Source organism: Gorilla gorilla, chromosome 14 (genome assembly GCF_029281585.2).
Source record: "Gorilla gorilla gorilla isolate KB3781 chromosome 14, NHGRI_mGorGor1-v2.1_pri, whole genome shotgun sequence".
Lineage (NCBI taxonomy): Eukaryota > Metazoa > Chordata > Mammalia > Primates > Hominidae > Gorilla > Gorilla gorilla.
In genome coordinates this window covers 46728542-46748102 of record NC_073238.2, presented here as the reverse complement: position 1 = coordinate 46748102, position 19561 = coordinate 46728542, and the positions used below count along the sequence as shown (strand labels likewise).

At 42.9% G+C, this 19561-nt stretch overlaps 1 protein-coding gene and 1 non-coding gene across 14 annotated transcripts in view; both read left to right on the top strand.

The window, feature by feature from the left end:
• Positions 1-19561, top strand: part of N4BP2L1 (NEDD4 binding protein 2 like 1) — a 31211-nt gene that overhangs the window by 5819 nt on the left and 5831 nt on the right. For 5 of the 13 annotated variants that reach the window (XM_031001423.3, XM_031001422.3, XM_004054353.5 and 2 more), the window contains exon 2: positions 19307-19434. In XM_031001423.3, the coding sequence (XP_030857283.1) occupies positions 19307-19434 (128 nt within the window). Of the gene's footprint in view, positions 1-1008; positions 1190-6528; positions 6971-10393; positions 10599-11067; positions 11139-19306; positions 19435-19561 lie in introns of those variants that run through there. The other 8 variants (XM_031001421.3, XM_031001420.3, XM_063697254.1 and 5 more) reach the window with 7 other exon arrangements.
• On the top strand, positions 6589-6715 carry LOC115930469 (small nucleolar RNA SNORA16B/SNORA16A family). Its single transcript, XR_004067105.1, has one exon. It is a non-coding gene; the product is annotated as a small nucleolar RNA SNORA16B/SNORA16A family (small nucleolar RNA).

Below are 19561 nucleotides of genomic sequence, written 5' to 3'. Positions count from 1 at the left end.
CCTGGCTTGCCCTCCCGCCTTCTTTTGCCTTTTAAGACCGGGCAGCTATCCCACCCCGCCAGTATATGCCCCTCTTCTGGGCTCCTTGGCTTACTGTTTATACCTACGTGACTGCGCTTACTTTTTTGCACATGGTTTTTCTTATCCTTCTGTAAGTTTCTTGAAGGTAGGAGCCATGTCTTACCCTGCCAAGCACATTGTCTGGCACGTAGTAGCTGTTCAGTAGAGGAAGTGGTCCCTTTCCCTCAAAGGGCTTCCCGTCTCACTGGAGAGATAAGGCTAGCCATGGGACCAAGGAACTGCCGAAGAATCAAGGTGATGGACAGTCACGTGCGGGTTTCGATGGTGCCGAGATAGTGACCTTAGGAGGAGGGACAGCCTGGGGAGGTGCTCCTGGTTGACTCGCGGAGTAGAAGCTTTTGGCCAGAATATTGCTACATTTTCACAAATTGCAGGGACATGTGACTTCTGGAGGACCGTGGGCACCCTTTCCTAAACCAGGGACACATTTCAATAGACCCTCTCTGGCTCGCTGGGGAGGGGAGGTGGAGGACAGAGGCAGAGTCGGGGAGCCTCCTTGGAACTCAGCAGTTGGTTATTTTGTGATACAGTCATGGTGGGTAAATCTGTTACCAACCAAGTATCTTCTGAATGTCAAATCCTGTTTAATTTCACTTTCGCTTTGCTGATCTGTGGCCTGCCTCATACTGAGTGTCAAAGAGACACTGAGTGTCAAAGAAGGAAGTAAACGTCTTTGGCCAGATTTAATTTCTGACTCTGTTGGGAAGCGAAGTAACATGATGGGTGCAAGATACACAGAATGGAACATCAGGGGCTTGGATTCACATTCCTCATCTGTGAAGCCAGGGCGTTGCCTGAGTGGTCCTTAGGGTCCTTTCTGGCTCTAACATTCTACACTTTTAGGATTTTAATTCCTGATTGACATTTGGCTAAGCAGAAGACACCGGATGAGAGACCACCTATTACAGACCATCTCTCTCTCTCTAGGGACGACTGGAGTGAGCACTGGCCTGGGAGTCTGAAGATTGTGCCTTCAGACCTACTTCGTCACTTACTAGCTGGCGACTTTGGTCAGTCATCTAGTTTTTCCGGGCCTTATGTTCCTTACATGTGACTACTAAAAGGCTACTAGATTAGAGGATTTATTAAAGATCCTTCTGACTCTTAATTTCCAGTGGTCAGATTAAAAATAGTTTGCTAATAATGGCTATGTTAAAGAGCTCTGACCTTGGAGTCAATTTATGGCTCCACATCCAAGCTCTACCATTCACTAGTTTTGCTTTTCACCCAACCCCTCTGTGCCTCGGTTTCCTTTTCTGTTAAATGGGGATATCTGTTCTGTTTGCCTCTGAGGGTTTTGTGAAGATTAAATGTGTGTGGGAGGACTTTTTAAACTTTAAAGTGCTATATATATTTAAGAGGTGTTAGTTACTGCTCCGTTGTTGGTCAGCTGAGATAAATCTTCAGTGTTCCCTGGAGCCTGGCTCTGGAGTGAAGAAGGTAGCTTGGCAGTTGACTTTGAGTCCTCCCGTTTCGCTGGGCATTGGCAGTTCTGGGAGCAGAGCAGCCTTGGCATGCCATGGGGTGGATTGTGTGTTTATAGAAAAGTCTGGGACGTAAGCGAGGAAACGGGCCACAGCTCAGCGGAAGGGAGGCCGGTGGTGAGGATGGAATGGTGGAGAGGCAGGCTCAGGTGTGGCCCACCAGGAGCTGCCTTCCCCACTTTTTTGGGAGGTAGGGTGGGGAAGAAGAAAAGAGCAAATTGTTTAAAAATACACATGTATATAGAAAATAGTAAAACTGTAAGGTTATCTGTGTGTTGTTGGATTCTGGGAAATTCACATTTTCTCTATTCTCTGTATTTTCCAAATTTTCTATAATGAATATGTATTTCTTAGAATAAAAATTTTTTTCTTCAAAATTTGGAGGAAATCGCTTTTTACAAATGTGGGTTCATCTTTTTCTGCTTAACCTTTTTTCTCATTTGATTAAAGAACTAATAAAAATTTTTTTGAAATTAGGATATGTCTTGTCTCCCAAATCAATGTTAGATTTCTGTGCTTTTTACATGTTTTCATAGTTTGAAGTGGATGGAATGTGGAAAAACATCTATTTAAATTCTTTGAATTTATTTTTTAAAAGTTGGAGTTTTAACTGATTAAATTTTTTGAGCACATCAAAGTACTGAAAAATTAGCATGTGCCCTAAATCTGCTTTATCACCCGTGTTTCATTTAAAAAGCATATTACAAATAGGTTCTTACCACTGACCTATAAGCTCTACTTCCAGGAATTCATCCTAAGAAATAATTGGAGGGTGGAGCGGTGGCTCATGCCTGTAATCCCAGCACTTTGGGAGGCCGAGGTGGGTGTCTACTGAGTACTTATAAGACCTTTAGCACTTGTTTAGGGAAGCATATGCCAAATAAGCATATGAGAAGGCGCCTGCCTGGGATTAACCAATGGAAAGCCGTAATCAGCCCACTGCTGTGGGTAAGGGCCAGTGGGGAGTGGCATCTCAAATGCTGTTGGTGGTGAAGGCTGGGGAGGCAGTGAGGAGGATGAAGGCTAATTAGGGAGAAAGGATCTTCTCCACATGGAGACGGTTCTTGAGCTGGCCTTGAAGATGGGAAGGAGGTGGCCGAACGAAGGAGAAAGAACAACAGCCCGACTAAGGAGATGGAGGTGGCAGAGAGCTGGGTGTGCTCCCGGGCTTGATTGAAGTGAAGGCTTCATTGTAGTGAGTGTATTGGTGAAGTAACCCCAGGACCAGATCATGGAGAACATTAAAGGCTGAACAAAGGAGTAGAGAGCTGTTGTCAGAAGAAATAAGATTCTAATGCCAAGACCGTTTCATTCTCAGCAGATGAGCCAGAACTCTCTCTTTCACAGCTCAGCTGACAAACTCACCTGGAACTGCACCTGTCCTTTCCGCTACCTCAATGAAAGCGTCCATGGGTGAACCTCTGTGCTTTCCACTGTGTGTGTTAAAATGCCTTCCGGTTTTGACCATTTAAACCATTTTTATATACAATCCACTGGCATTGTATTATGTGGAACTATACTCACAATGTTGTACAACCATTACCACTATCTATTTCAAAAATTTCTTATCACTCCAAACACACTCTGTGCCCATTAAGCAATAACTCCCTATTCCCCACTCCCCCGACCCCGGGTAACCTCTCAACTACTTCCTGTCTCTATGCATTTACCTCCTTTACATGCTTCATGTGAGTGGATCATATGGTATTTGTCCTTTTGCGTCTGGCTAAATTTCATGTAGCTTAATGTTTTCAAGGTTCATCCATGTTGTAGCATGTGTCAGAACTTTACTGTTTTTGTATCTCAATAAAATATTACCTTGTATGGGCGTACCACTAAAACATCCTTTTTAAATGAAATTGCCATAATAGAGGGTAGCCTTTCTTTGTTTTTTCATGGTCTTATTTGAAAAATTAAAAGTTGTCAATCTTATTTCAGTTCCCCAGAATTTTTTTGAATCTTTACATTTCAATCAAAGCAAAGTCGGGGGAACCACACTGTAGTACATGTTGCATCCTTTGCAATGTTCTGGTTCCTTTTGGCACCATCACAAATGGTTTGTAACATGGATTCAGTTAGGCTCAAAGGATGCCCGCTGACAGCTGTCTTTTCTCCTTATTCATATCTCTGGATAACTTGGAATTTTCCATCATGAGAAGTACCTTTTCATTATTTCTTTTCATTATAGAGCCTTGCACAGAAGTGAAAGGATGCTTTTCTAATGTGATGCAATGGTAAGGCGGAGATGGGGAGAAAAGTATACTTTACAACCAGATAAGCAGTGGAATGTGAGAAACAGTGAGAACAGGGGGCCAGTTAAGTTGGCTAAGTAGTGAGTAGTTGGACCCCAAAGAATACTCTGCTCCACAGTGCTCCTAGCCAGCAGGCCTGGACTGTGGTGTGTTTCTTTATGAGGCCAGGGCTCTCATTAATAAAAGCAAGCTCACAATAGAATGTTTGCAGCATTCCAACTCTGTGAATATAAAAGTGGAGGGTCAGACAGGTGATATATCAAATCTTTAGTCATCTAGGTCTACTTGGAAAATGACTACTAGCTTTTTGTATTTTTCACAATTTTCCTAAGGTGGGCCCTAAATCTCCTCTCCTCACTACCGAGAGTCCTTGTCCTTACCCTCTCTCTGGAGGCTGGGATGAATGAGGACTTAAAAGCTGTATCTGTTTAACAAAGAGTGCAAATATACAGCGTGGTATGTGCTTGTCCTTGCTCATTGGAGAGGCTGTATCAGGAAAGATTGCCCAGCTATACAGGAGATTCACCACAAACACATTCCTGGAGCTGTTGGAACAATGGAAGAAGACCCTGCTGAACTGGGGCAATCCGATATTGCAGGTGTGGATTATGACCCGAGAGGAAGTAGAAATGGATGAAGGAAGGAAGAATAGGAGAAGAATACTTTCAAAGGAAAAGTTCAGGAGATGTATAGGAACTCCCTTGGAGTTCATCTGGTCTGAGCCCAAGACACTGAGAAGCTAAACATCTTGATCAGGGTCAAAGGGATGTGTTCTCCTATTTCTAACAGAGAGCTTTTTTTGTGTACCCCAAAAGAAGAGGCCGGAAAGGGGGTGATCTGGTGAAAGGGTAATGAGTTTGGTTTTGATCTGTCGTATAATGAAAAAACAAGAGCCTTATAAGGGGGCTAAGTTAACCTGGATTTCAACTGTCAGGGTAAGGAAGCTACATGTTTTTGTTGTCAATATTAATGTTTCTCATAATATAAAAAATATTACTCACCAGGGAATTTATTTTCTTTATTAACGTTGTACCATTGAGGGCAATGGGAGGAAATGAGATTTAGATTTTTAAATACGTTTCCATATTTATCCTGGTTATGATGTGTTGGAGAGAGATGTGGTAGTCAACTTCCAACTCCCAAGCTGGTCTAAAGTCTCTTTCTCATCTGCTCACATGTTAGGGTATTTATAAGTCAATGCCTTAGTTCCTTCATGGCAGTTTCTGAACCTTCCCCTACATAATAGCACCCGCCTAAGGCCTCTCAGACTCTAGATGAACCCAATAAGAATTTTTTTTTAGTCACGCCAAGTTATCTGAAGAGACTGAGGCTCTCTGGGATTAAGGAAATTTTATAATAAAGAAAAATGAGTCTGCCTTCCAACTGTTCCTTCATAAGGCAGATCATATGTATGGCTTGGGGAGAAGGCTGTTTCTATCAAGGTAAGAGTCTGGGAAAGGGGAAGGGAGAAATGGGGAAAGAAAAGCCAGCACATGGTTACTGCTGACTGTCTGCCCGGCCCTTTTTGGACACTGGCTTATTGAATCTTCACAATAACCCTGGGATATAGTCATTTTTATTTTATAGATGAGGATTTTAGGATTGGAGAGTCACACATTTGAGAGACTCAGGGGATTTCATAATACACCAAGTGGTCTTATATTACTAGGGAAGTTCATGGACAAACATACCTACATCCCTTTCACAATTATTGGGGAGTCCTGCTGAAGTATGATTGTATAGCCAGGATTGTCCAGCACTCTTTCCCCACAGATTTTAAGGATATCTGAAGAAGAAAGAGGGCCTGAAAGGGACTTTCATGCTACCATTTGTTGCCTTGTACCTTGGCTTTCTTTTCTTCTTGGCATTGGTACCACTGACGTATATTTATTTATTATCTATTTCTTTTACTAGAACGTAAGCTTCATGAGATATGATGTAAATTCCATGAGATCAGGAACTTTATTCTGTCCAGCTCCTAAAAGAAGGCCAGGCACATCACAGGCCTTTACTCAACATTTGATGAATGCATTAGTTCATGAAACGCAATGTGAGATGCCTCCTAAGATGTGGAAGCTTGGATGTCAGCATGGCTCTTGAGTAAAGAACTAAACCAAAGGGCAGATTATTCACATAAAGAGAAATGTAAAAGAATGAGGCTGGGCACGGTGGCTCATGCCTGTAATCCCAGCACTTTGGGAGGCTGAGGCGGGTGGAATCACCTGAGGTCAGGAGTTCGAGACCATCCTGGCCAACATGGTGAAACCCCGTCTCTACTAAAAATGCAAAAAATTAGCTGGGCATGGTGGCAGGTGCCTGTAATCCCAGCACTTTGGGAGGCTGAGGCGGGTGGAATCACCTGAGGTCAGGAGTTCGAGACCATCCTGGCCAACATGGTGAAACCCCGTCTCTACTAAAAATGCAAAAAATTAGCTGGGCATGGTGGCAGGTGCCTGTAATCCCAGCTACTTGGGAGGCTGAGGCAGGAGAATCACTTGAACCTGGGATGTGGAAGTTGCAGTGAGCCGAGACTGCCATTGCACTCCAGCCTGGGCAACAAGAGCAAAACTCGGTCTAAAAAAAATAAAATAAATAAAACAGAATGAATGGGATATGGAGAACAGACAAGGGGGAAAAAAAAGAAAAAATAGAGCCACTCATTCCAAAGTTCTCAATTCGGTGCATAAGAAAATGATTCCTATTTGTTGCAGGTGAAAATGTTTGATGTGCTGGCTCCTTTACCTCATAGTTACAGTAAGAAGAAATTTTAAAATTGGGATCAAAGATGCAGCCGCCTTCCTATTTAAGCAGCACAGACAGCCCAAAGTGACAGTTTTCCTGTACAGTTACTCTTCTGTTATCTATAACTGATCTATGACATTTTGGGAAAAGACAGCCAAAAAAAATTAGTACTGAGGTAGGTGTGCCTGATTCCTTCCCCAATTCTGCTCATGACTGAACCAACAGAACACAAACACAGGTGAAACCTGCACAGCTGTGAGAGTCTACAAAAGTTCACATGCAAGATACTGAAAGGAATTTCTGCTCAATAGAGTTTGTGGGACCACACTGACAAACGAGAATGAGGGCTCTCTGGGAGTCTGGCTTTGGATCTCATGAACATGGTCTACTTTGGAGGTATGAGGGGTAAAGGTAAGAGAAGTAGGGCAGACTGGGAACTGTTCCCTGAGTCCCTCTAGCCACTGTGGCTTGGGGACACTTGAGGCTAGCAGTGATTGAGGCTTGGCTCTCCAAGGACAGGACTTGGCCCTGGTGGGGTGGGTGGCAGCACTGCCCAGGTTCGGCCACACCTGGCCTCAGGGGAGGCTGCCCACGTCATCTATAGCTTGGCTCCCTCCCTGCTCTCAGGCTGCTGAGCCATGGAATCTGTTTTCTATCTCCCAGTTTAAAGTCCTCAAGAAGAATGTCAGTAGCATTCAGAGGAAGTGCTGGGATCCAGGAAGAATCCTCTCCATCAGTCTCCTTTAAGGGTTGTATTAGTCTGTTCTCATTCTACTAATAAAGACATACCCAAAACTGGATAATTTATAAAGGAAAGAGGTTTAATTGACTCACAGTTCAGCATGGCTGGGGAGGCCTCAGGAAACAACTTACAATCGTGGTGGAAGGGGAAGCAAACATGTCCTTCTTCACATGGCGGCAGGAAGGAGAAGTGCTGAGCAAAAGGGGGAAAAGACTTATGAAACCATCAGATCAGCTGGGTGCAGTGGCTTATGCCTGTAATCCCAGCACTTTGGGAGGCCAAGGCAGGCAGATCACCTGAAGTCAGGAGTTCAAGACCAGCCTAGCCAACATAGTGAAACCCCGTCTGTAAAATACAAAAAAAAAAAAAAAAAAAATTAGCCAAGCATGGTGGTGAGCACCCGTAATCCTGGCTAGTCAAGAGGCTGAGGCAGGAGAATCACTTGAACCCGAGAGATGTAGGTTGCAGTGAGCTTAGATTGTGCCACTGCACTCCAGCCTGGGAGATCGAGCAAGACTCTGTCTCAAAAAAAAAAAAAAAAAAAAAAAAAAAGCCAGATCTTGTGAGAACTCACTATCATGAGAACAGCATGAGGGTAACTGCTCCCATGATTCAGTTACCTCCCATCGGAGGTAATTCCCATGACGTGGGGATTATGGGAACTATAATTCAAGATGAGATTTGGGTGGGGACTGCCCCTGGCTCCTCCAAAATCTCATGTCCTCACATTTCAAAACACAATCATGTCTTCCTAACAGTCCCCCAAAGTCTTAACTCATTCCAGCATTAACTCAAAAGTCCAAGTCCAAAGTCTCATCTGAGACAAGGCAAGTCCCTTCTGCTTATGAACCTGTAAAATCAAAAGCAAGTTGGTTACTTCCTAGATACAATGGGGGTACAGGCATTGGGTAAATACACCTATTCCACATGGAAGAAATTGGCCAAAACAAAGAGGCTATAGGCCCCATGCAAGCCCAAAATCCAGCAGGGTAGCCAAATCTTGAAGCTCCAAAATGATCTCCTTTGACTCCATGTCTCATATCCAGGTCATGCTGATGCAAGAGGTGGGCTCCCATGGCCTTGGGCAGCTCCACCCCTGTGGCTTTGCAAGGTACAGCTCCACTCCTGGCTGCTTTCACAAGCTGGCATTGAGTGTCTGCGGCTTTTCCAGGCACAAGGTGCAAGCTGTCGGTGGATCTACCATTCTGGGGTCTGCTGGGCAGTGGCCCTCTTCTTCCAGCTCCACTAGGCAGTGCCCCAGTGGAGCCTCTGTGTGGGGGCTTTGACCCCACATTTCCCATCTGCACTGCACTTGCAGAGATTCTCCATGAGGGCTCCACCCCTGCAGCACACCTCTGCCTGGAAATCCAGGCATTTCCATACATCTTCTGAAATCTAAGTGGAGGTTCCCAAACCTCAGTTATTGACTTCTGTGCACCCACAGGCCCAACACCATGTGGCAGCTGCCAAGGCTTGGGGCTTGTACCCCCGAAGCAATGGTCTGAGCTGTACATTGACCCCTTTTAGTCATGGCCAGCCGGAGCTGCCGGGAAGCAGGGCACAAAGTTTCAAGGCTGCACACAGCAGGGGGGCCCAGGACCCATCTCATGAAACCATTTTTCCCTCCTAGGTCTCCAGGCCTGTGATGGGAGAGGCTGCCATGAAGTCCTCTGCCATGCCCTGGAGACATTTTCCCCATTGTCTTGGTGATTAACATTTGGCTCCTTGTTACTTATGCAAATTTCTGCAGCTGGCTTGAATTTCTCACCTGAAAATGGGGCTTTCTTTTCTATCACATCATCAGGCTGCAAATTTTCCCAACTTTTGTGCTCTGCTTCCTCTTGAATGCTTTGCTGCTTAGAAATTTCTTCAACCAGATACCCTAAATTGTTTCTCTCAAGTTCAAAGTTCCACATGTGGATCTCTAGGGCAGGGGCAAAATGCCACCAGTCTCTTTGCATAGCAAGAGTGACCTTTACTCCAGTTCCCAGTAAGTTCCTCATCTCCGAGACCACCTCGGCCTGGACTTCGTTGTCCATAGCACTATCAGCATTTTGGTCAAAGCCATTCAACGAATCTCTAGGAAGTTCCAAACTTACCCACATTTTCCTGTCTTCTGAGCCCTTCCATTAGTTCCAGTCTCTGCCTGTTACCCACTTCCAAAGTTGCTTTCACATTTTCGGGTATCTTTACAGCAGTGCCCCATTCTCTGTGGTACCAATTTGCGGTTCTCACACTGCTAATAAAGACATACCCGAAACTGGGTAATTTATAAAGGAAAGAGGTTTAATTGACTCACAGTTCAGCATGGCTGGGGAGGCCTCAGGAAACTTATAATCATGGTGGAAGGGGAAGCAAACACATCCTCACACGGTGACAGCAAGGAGAAGTGCTGAGCAAAAGGGGAAAAAGCCCCTTATAAAACCATCAGATCTTGTGAGAACCCACTATCACGAGAACAGCATGAGGGTAACCATTGCCATGATTCAATTACCTCCCACTAGATCCCTCCCATGACGCATGGGGATTATGGGAACTACAATTAAAGATGAGATTTGAGTGGGGACACAGCCAAACCATATTGAGGATGAACTGAATCTAAGGTTTGGGTAAAATTCTCATTGTACAAAAATGAGTAAATAGAAATTCTCACACAGCTTGGGGCTCTATAAAAAAGTTTGCCAGCTGGGCCTGGTGGCTCAAGCCTGTAATCCCAGTACTTTGGGAGGCCGAGGCGGGCGGATCATGAGGTCAGGAGTTCGAGACCAGCCTGGCCAAGATGGGGAAACCTCGTCTCTACTAAAAATACAAAAATTAGCCGGGTGTGGTGGCACGCGCCTGTAATCCCAGCTACTTGGGAGGCTGAGGCAGGAGAATTGCTTGAACCCAGGAGACAGAGATTGCAGTGAGCCGAGATCATGCCATTGCACTTCAGCCTGGGCGACAGAGCAAGACTCCGTCTGGAGGGGGGTGGGGCGGGGAACAAAAAAAAAAGAGTTCGCATAATTAGGCTAAAAGAGCATTGTATTCAAGAGCCATTAATACATTCACATATTTACTGAGCATTTCCCATGTGCCTGGCATTCTTCTAGATGCTCAGAATGGAGCAGTGGACAAAGGAGACAAAAATCCCTGCCTTCATGGAACATGTATTCTATCAGAGAAAAAAAATTCTCAAGGAAAAAAGGCAATTTTAGCATCTGCTCTGCTCTGTTCTCTCAAAAAATAAGCAAAGGATTTCACAGGTATGCCACCGGAGGTATATATCCCCAGGAAATGTCCACATACACACAAGAGGTAGGCATAAGGAAGTTCACTGAAATTTGTTCATGATATGGAAAATTGCAAATAAGTATCACTAGAGAAAATACATAAATAAATGTGGTTATTTTATAGCGCTCAAGCACAGCAGTTTAGTGTGCGGCTCTGGGGCCAGAAGCCTAGGTTTTCATCCAGCTGTACCACTCGTTGGCCCTAATTTCTTTGTCTGTAACACGGGGATTGGGGATTCATAGCAGTGCTTATCTCCCAGGTCTATTTGAGCATTACGTAAAAAATGTAAAGCCTCTAGAATAGTGGTTAGCACACAATAAGCACTTAATAAACATTGGCTAGATTTATTATTTTGCTGATAATGGAGTACTATGTAGCAGTTAAAGAAAATGGACTAAGTCTATATATCAACATGAATAGATCTAAAAAATGTAATGCTCCTTCATTTTTTAATTCAACAAATATTTATTGAGTGTTTATATGTTCCACACAGTGTTCTAGGTACTTGGGAATCATCAGTGAACAAAACAAAGATCCTGCCCTTGTGGACCTTATGTGCCAGAGGTAGGGAAATGGATGTAACCTCTAAGGAAACTGTATGTTAATTTAGGCGGTGATAAGTGCTGTTGTAAAGGGGAGAGAGAAGTGCGGTAAAGGTTTCTGGGAGTGCCAGAGTTAAAGTGGGGGTTGGTTGAATTTGAAGCCAACAAAACAAGTATGAGAAAATGTTCATGATTATGAGCTTTAGGTGGTGTGTATGCAGGTGTGTTACTATTTCTTTTGTCTTTCTCTATATGTACATGTTTTTCTAAAAAATTCCTGTCTATGATATAAAAGATTAAAGAAAAACTCCTGATTAGGAATCTGAAATATGAAGGAAGTTGGTTAAGAAGCAGAAAATTAAAAAGGAGTTAAATGATATATAAAAGAATCTAAAGTAAGTGTTAGAATTTTAAAGTATATTAGAGATAAGCAGAGTCACAATGCAGAAAATCAAACAATAATGTAGAAGACAAATGTGAAAATAAATATAGCCAAAAATAACCAGAGTAAATACAACCAAAGCAACAAATAAAGATATCATAGAACATATTTGACTTGAAGGCTCAGAAGTGATAAAAAAAAATAAATTAAATATCTAGATATATCCTGGAAAGACTGTTGCAAAAGCTGTTAGTTAACTACCCTTTCTTTAGCAAGCACACTTTGTTGGGTGTGGCAGTGTGCCCAACTATAAAACTAGTTTTCAAGGCCCCCTTGCCTCTTTGGCTGTGTGGAACATGGAGGTGCAGCCTGGCCCTGCAGTGGCCACTAGGAGGCCCTCTGAAGAATGGAAGCCTCTTGCTAAAAAAGATCCTAGACTCCTGGGTCCATGTTGATCATGGAGTTGTGACACCAGCTCTGGATTCTACCTCTGGCTTTTTACACACAAGATAGAGACATTTTAATTTTATTGAAGCCACCACTGTTAGAAATCCACTAACTGGGGTTTCTGTTCAATGCATGTGAACCCACTTTGAACTGAAACCTGAATTTAAAATATTAATGCCTGTGGGGAAAAGATTGTAGTTCAGTAATTCTCATCTAGCCTGTTGTCTTTCATACGAAGACAACAGAAAGGCTTTCTCAGATCTGCAGGAGCTCACAAAGTCTGTAATACCCATGTGCCCTGACTGAATAGACCTGAGGTAAGGTTCTGGCAGCCCCACATGCAGACGGTAGAAACCCAAGCCAGTTTTTAAGCTCTTGAAGCCCTAGTTTCTTTATTTGTCAACCAAGTAAAAGTAAATGATTTACTTCATAAAATTGTTATAAAGGTTAAAGGGACAGAATATATGCCAAGCTCTTTGTTCACTGCTTAGTACTCTTTTAAAAAAATAATAGAATTTATTGGAACAACCAATCTTAGCCAACCATGAGAGGAATCACAAACAAGAAGAAAAGAAAAGAAAGCCACTGCACCCAGCTAAAATTTAGACTTTTAGAGATTATCACAAACAAAATTAAAAAGCAATTGCTGTACATAATAAAAAATTGACATTCAATAAGAAAGATAAACCTCCTAATAAGGAGGCTTTATTCACCAAAGGACGTGAAAGTGCAGTTCACCAAAGAATATCTCTAAATGATCAGCACACACACACACAAACTAATATTGCTGATAATTAAAGAAGTAGGGACAAACTAAATGCCTAACCATAGACCATTGGTTAAGCATTAAATTATTGGTTAAGCATTACATTATGGCACATCCATAGGAATAAGTATGCCATATCATTAAAAATCATGTCATAGAAGAATATTTTATAAGGTGGGAAATAATTTGCTATGAAAAAAAGCTTGGTTAGGCCGGGCACAGTGGCTCACGCCTGTAATCCCAGCACTTTGGGAGGCCTAGGCGGGTGGATCACCTGAGGTCTGGAGTTTGAGACCAGCCTGGCCAACATGGTGAAACCTCGTTGCTACTAAAAATACAAAAATTAGCTGGGCATGGTGGCACATGCCTGTAATCCCAACTACTCAGGAGGCTGAGGCAGGAGAATCGCTTGAACCCGGGAGCTGGAGGCTGGAGTGAGCCGAGATCGCGCCACTGCACTCCAGCCTGGGTGACAGAGTGAGACTCTGTCTCAAAAAAAAAAAAAAAAAAAGCTTGGTGCCAACTTGGTCTACTCTACATGATGTTCCTCTTCATGTAACAAGAGATAAAATGAAAAGAAATTATATATATATTTCCAGTCCTGGAAAGAAGACCAAAATGTTAATAATTATTTGTAGATGGGGTAATATAGGAACCTCCCTCCTTTTTTGCACTTTTTTTGTTTTGTGATCAGAGAAATAGATGTAAAGATTGCTGAGGGAAATGTTGGAGAATTGGATCGGTACATGGGCTCACAGTTTTGTCCCCCGTATTAGTTAATATTACAAAGGAAGCAAGATACCTTTCCAGTGGAGGGGTCTGGCTAACACCACCCTTTAGCCAAGTGATCGAACTTAGCATTGAACTTAGCATGGTGGGACAGACTGTCATTATGTGCAATCAGAAGTACACAAACATCACCTCTGTACTTTGCTTTTAAAAAACATTTAATCTGGGTTTAATCACTAGGAAACAACCACACAAACCCAGAATGCAGAGCATTCTCATACCAACTAGAGAAACCAAAACAGCATGAGGACAGTTCTAGATTCAAAGACGTTAACCAGACATAATAACCAAGTGCAGTACTTGAAGCTTATGAAAAATATTCTTGAGACCATTGGGGAATTTTTAAAAATTTAAATTTAAAAACCTAACATTAGGCCAGGAGCGGTGGCTCATGCCTGTAATCCCAGCATTTTGGGAGGCCGAGGCAGGTGGATCACCTGAGGTCAGGAGACCAGCCTGACCAACGTGGCAAAACCGCATCTCTACTAAAAATACAAAAAAATTAGCTGGGCATGGTGGTGGGCGCCTATAATCCCAGCTTCTCGGGAGGCTGAGGCAAGAGAATTGATTGAACCCGGGAGGTGGAGGTTGCAGTGAGCCGAGATCCTGCCACTGCACTCCAGCCTGGGCGACAGAGTGGGACTCCATCTCTAAATAAACACATAAGTACATAAATGCATAAAAATAAAATAAAATAAAAACCTAACATTAGCTCTTATGAATTAATCACTCTTTCAGGCTCTTTCAGGATGACAGGCCCTGCGGAGTGAGAGCCAGCCCCACCAGACGTGTGAAGGACCTTGCTTTGGGCACTCTGCCTTAATTTTTTAGATGCAATAATGGTATTGTGGTTATGCAGGGAATTGTTCTTACTCTTAAGAGATACTTGATAAAGAATTTAGGAATAAAGTATCGCGATGTATGGAGTTTATCTTTTTTTTTTTTTTTTTTTTTGAGACAGTTGAGACAGAGTTTCGCTCTGTCACCCAGGCTGGAGCTGGAGTGTAGTGGCACGGTCTTGGCTCACTGCAATTTCTGCCTCCTGGGTTCAAGTGATTCTCATGCCTCAGCCTCCCGAGTAGCTGGGATTAAAGGTGTGCGCCACCAGTCTGGCTAATGTTTGTTATTTTTAGTAGAGACGGGATTTCGCCATGTTGGCCAGGCTGGTCTCAAACTCCTGACCTCAAGTGATCCACCCGTCTTGGCCTCCCAAAGTGCTGGGATTACAAACGTGAGCCACTGCGCCCGGCCTGCAATTTACTTTCATATTGTTCTCCAAAAATATATATAGGAGAGACATAAACTAAGGCAAAATGTGAACATCCGGTGACCATAGATGAAGGGTTAGCAGTGTTCAATATACTGTTTTTCAACTCATTTCCATAGGTTTGTATATTTTCTAATTAAAAGGTTGTGGCGGGAGAAGTTCAGGTGGAAATAAAAAGGAGAGGGCAAACTATAGGATAAATGAGACTTAAGGGACATGGCAACCAAATACAATGTGGGGATTTTGTTTGGTCCCTGATGCACGCACACCAGCTGGAGGAAAACACTGATGAGACAAGCAGGGAGACTAAACACCGATGGAGTGACTGATGCAATGAAATAGGAAGGACATGAGAGAAGACTGGCCGTATGTTGATAACTGGTCATGTGTATATGAGGATTGAGTATATTATTCCATCTACTTTTGCATGCTTGAAAATTTCCCTAGTAAAAAACTGGGCGTCAAGTTAAAATTACATGCAATGTCTGACTTTCTCAGTGAGTGACTGACTGGCTGAAGAGATATCTAAATATATCTCTATGGTTCTCTATTATTAAAGAATTACACAAAACAATAAGTTGTGAAATCAAGATTAGCCCCTGAGTTTCTCTTATAATAGTGATTTTAAATGAATTTGAGCGGGGGTTGTGGGAGGTGAAGGTTATATGGAATTAATTATCTTTCTATTTTTTCCCTTTTATTTTCATTCTCTAAATTTCCCTAATGCATGAGGCTCCTGACCACCATAAAGGTAGAACTGGGGCTTAACCCTCATCACTTCTGAAGCTGATGGAATGGTATTTATTGCTTCCACTTAAGTTTGAGAATCTCAAGATTGTCTATTTAATCAGTTATTTATTTAGCTAGTAGAGTTTTTATTGTCCTGCCTATTCAACATGCTACTATGGCTGCTAGTGCTAATTTAACATTTAGGTGGAGATAAAACAAGTTTTGAAGTCATTCAGGAAGATCATACAGGCCAAAAAAAAAAAAAAAAAAAAAATCCTTGAGAGCCTTAAAGGTGAAAAACACCCTTAGTTTTGTCTGCCTGTTTGTTAGGAAGAGTATGGAGGCCACAGTCAGATGTGTCTCAGGAAATGATGGATGGTGTTCTTGCCCCATAGTGATCCTGAACCATTTAGCTTTTACTCTAAGGTAAAATTTTGTGATTAAAAGGGCAGTAGTGTTATGTGCTGTTTTTGTTTTCTAGAAGGAAATAGGATTCAAATAAAACAAAACAAACAGTGAACTGGATACTCATGCCTTAAAGTCTTTTTAAAGGAAATATTATAAAGTATTAACTTCCAATCAATAATATAAACCACAAGGAGGAAAACAAGAGCAGATAAGGGTATGTATATGAAAAGAAAAATTCAAGTCTGAAAATGTTCAAAAACCAAAACAAAACTTGTAAGTAGCAGACTTAATAGGAGAACAAATGAAACCAGATTTAGAAGGGATATCAAATCTGGGACCTGAAAGAAAAAAAAAATCTTGGATTCAGTTACCATGGTTGCTTAACTTAGTGTACAGAGGATAAGGGAAATACATTATACACTATTATTTAATCTCTGAACACAACTTTCATTATTTAAATAATATTGATGAAAATAACTTTAAAACTGTACAGTGTTCACAAATATAAAATATACATACCTGAAAATGCATCAGTGCTACCCTTAGATTTTTGTGCTGTCTGTATAATTGTTTGCATCAGAGGTTAAGGTTTGGACTTTCGATGTGCGTATCTTTAAAGTCGAATAACAGACATTCATACGGAAACTATGAGCATTGGTTCATCAAGTCTTCTTTATACCTATCCCTTCCTTCGTGTCACTGGCTTTATCTGTACTAGATTTAAAGTGGCCACATTTTCTTTGCTCTTCCTTCCATCAAGAAGTCTGCTTTCCTCGCCCTTCAATGTGGGCCAGCAAAGTGACTCGCTTTGACCAAAAGAATGTGCTGGAGCGCTGGCGAGCAGCTTCTTGTCTTGTTCTCTTTAAATACCGCGGTCTGTGAAGAGACCTGGGTGAGGCTCTTTCAGAAGGATGACAGGCCCTGCGGAGTGACAGCCAGCTTAGCGCACTGCTTAGGGCACTCCGCCCAGCCCCAAGTTGTCAGGTGACGCAGCTGCCGCAGGGACCCCGGGCAAGGCCCGCAGATCGGCCCACCTGAGCCCAGCCCAAATTGCCAACACAAAAGAAGTTCATTCCCGCGCCCACACAATAGACTTCCCAGCGTCTGAGAACTATCCACCTTATCCCTTTTATTTTCTGTTCTGCCTGAAACACTGCGCATGTCTCCGATGATCTTTCCTCCTCTGACAGGTTTCTGGACCTTGTATTTATTTGATCACTCTTCTCTGGACACGTTCAAGCTGGCCAAATTTCTCTTTAAATTGTGTGGCAGTCAGAATTGAAAACAGTGTTTCAAAGATGATTTGCCTCTTTTAACCCTTAGAGTCTTTCTGCTTTTCCCTACAGCCCCTTCTCCCCTAACAAGCCCTCCAGCACTCGCTTCCTCCTCTCTTTCCTGCCCGTGTGCTCAGCCCCTCCCCCAAGAGGCAACAGTTTTCTCATCCCTCAGGGACCAAGTCAAACTTGCATCACTCCTTTGCATCACTTTCCCCGGCTCCTGACCCTTTCTCTCAGCGCTTTGCTGGGCCAGCTTTTTCCTCTGTGCGCTGCGCTGGCTGTGCCAGGTCTGACTTCTTTGGCTGGGCCATGAATTCCTTGAAAGCAGCTACTTTCTTTCTGTACCTTAACGCTTCACCTGGCATTTGGCACATGTTAAGTGCTCAATAAATGTTTAATGGGTTGGATAATTAACTAATATTCTTTCGGTATTAAAGTGTATTATCTACTGGCCCGCATTTCCCCGCAAAGCTATCAAGGGAGACTGTCAGATTCCTGTTTAAACAAAGATAGTATGTCCACTGAATTTCCTGGTTTGCCACTGTTTAGTTCATTAAAAAAGAAAATGCATTTGGTTTGGAATTTCAGTGATCTATGCTGCCTTCTTTTTAAATGCTATCAAGCTTCTGAAGAATTTTGACAGATATTTAGTTACCATTTCTGGAATGTATATTCACTCGTTTTTGAAAATGGAAGCATTTTACTTTAGTTTTGTCTTTCATCTCCCTCTTAATTCACCGCAGTATCTCAAGGACTACTTGACATGCGCGCTCCGATGTGTTTATTACTGTGGCGTAGAAATAGTCTGGGTTGGTCAATTTGGCCTCATTGTTACTATAACACCATTTTACTTTTGTAAAGTGCCTTACTGGGTACAAAATGTTTTCTCATACTGGCCTCATTTCAGTCTGATTAGAAGCTCTGTTTAATAGGTAGGGATAATTATCTGTGTTTTACAGTTGAGAAAACAAAAGCTCCCAAGCCTGTGGGGGCACCTGAAGTGCTTACTCATCTGTGGCCCCAAGGCCTCATGTTTGTTCTGTTCTTCCTGGATTAAAGATCTTTCTGTTCCATGGAGAAGACCAACAACAAAAAAGACATTGAATAGCTTTGCTTTCTCTTTGCATTTCCTGCTCTTGCATTCTCCAACCTTTTTTCCTCCGATTTTTAAATATCTTCTTATTCTGAGCATGGCCATGTGACCATATTTTCTGTTTGTTGGCTGGGTTTGTTTGTCCTCAGTTTTTACAGATGCGGAATGGAAGCTCAGACACGTCTCCAGTTCTTCCGGAGCATGACATCCACCTTCTGCCAAAAGATAGTACGAGCAAGGATTTCAAGTGGAAACATCTCTTTGAAGTTCTTTTGTGCAGAACGGAATAAGCGTATTCATTTTGTTTTGGTTTTGCTTTAAAGGGGAGCTCCATGGTGGTGTTTCTTTTTGCTGTGATATTTCCTACTTAGAGTGGTGGAGGGTAGGAAGGTAGGGGACAGTGGCTCTGTCGCTTTCCTTCTCCTGTTGTGCTTTTCTCCCATTTGGCTCGGGTCATCATTAAAACATAAATATGTTACCTGATAAAGTAGAGCACGTGCATCACTTCCCCACATTTCTCACTAGAACTAGTTTCTCAGATGGGTCCTTACAGAGAACAGAGCTCCAAGGAAATGGGCCAGCTCAGAGTTTAGGGGGCCGAGGGAAGGGCTGCAGCGTGGGGGTCTGGCACCCATGGGCAGGTCTTGGGCAGGGGCACTGGTGCCTCGGAGAGGAATGGGCACCGGGATTGGTGCCCAGGAGGAAAGACAGTCACTGGGCCTGCGACTTAGCTTCAGTTTCTTCTTGAGTCAGTTCTTGCCGCTGCAGAAGGCAGCGGCAGTGACTGTGCCTCTTAGTTTCAAGGACTGGCAACACACACTGCCGCCTCTCAGCCCTCTCCCATCTCCTGCTAAGGAGTGATGCCTTCTAGACATAATAAACATCTCTCTTTTGAAACTGCATTTTAACAACTCCAAACCTGGTGGTCTCAGAATTATAAACTGCTAAATGTTAGAGATGGAAGGAAATTATTTCTACTGAGACTATACATATATTTAAAACGTCTCTCTCTCTCATTTCTCCACTTTCCAGACAATTGCAGCATGACTTTCCCAGGGCCCTGATTTTCAGCACGGATGATTTTTTCTTCAGGGAAGATGGTGCCTATGAGTTCAATCCTGACTTCCTGGAGGAAGCTCATGAATGGAACCAAAAAAGAGGTGACAAATTCCTTCCCAAACTCCTGGGAAACCCTGATGTGCACATAGGTTGTAGCTGCTGCAGAATGAATAAATTTTATGGAAGGAGTTTAACTGAAAGTTCTGCCAATTTTTCCCCCAAAACAGA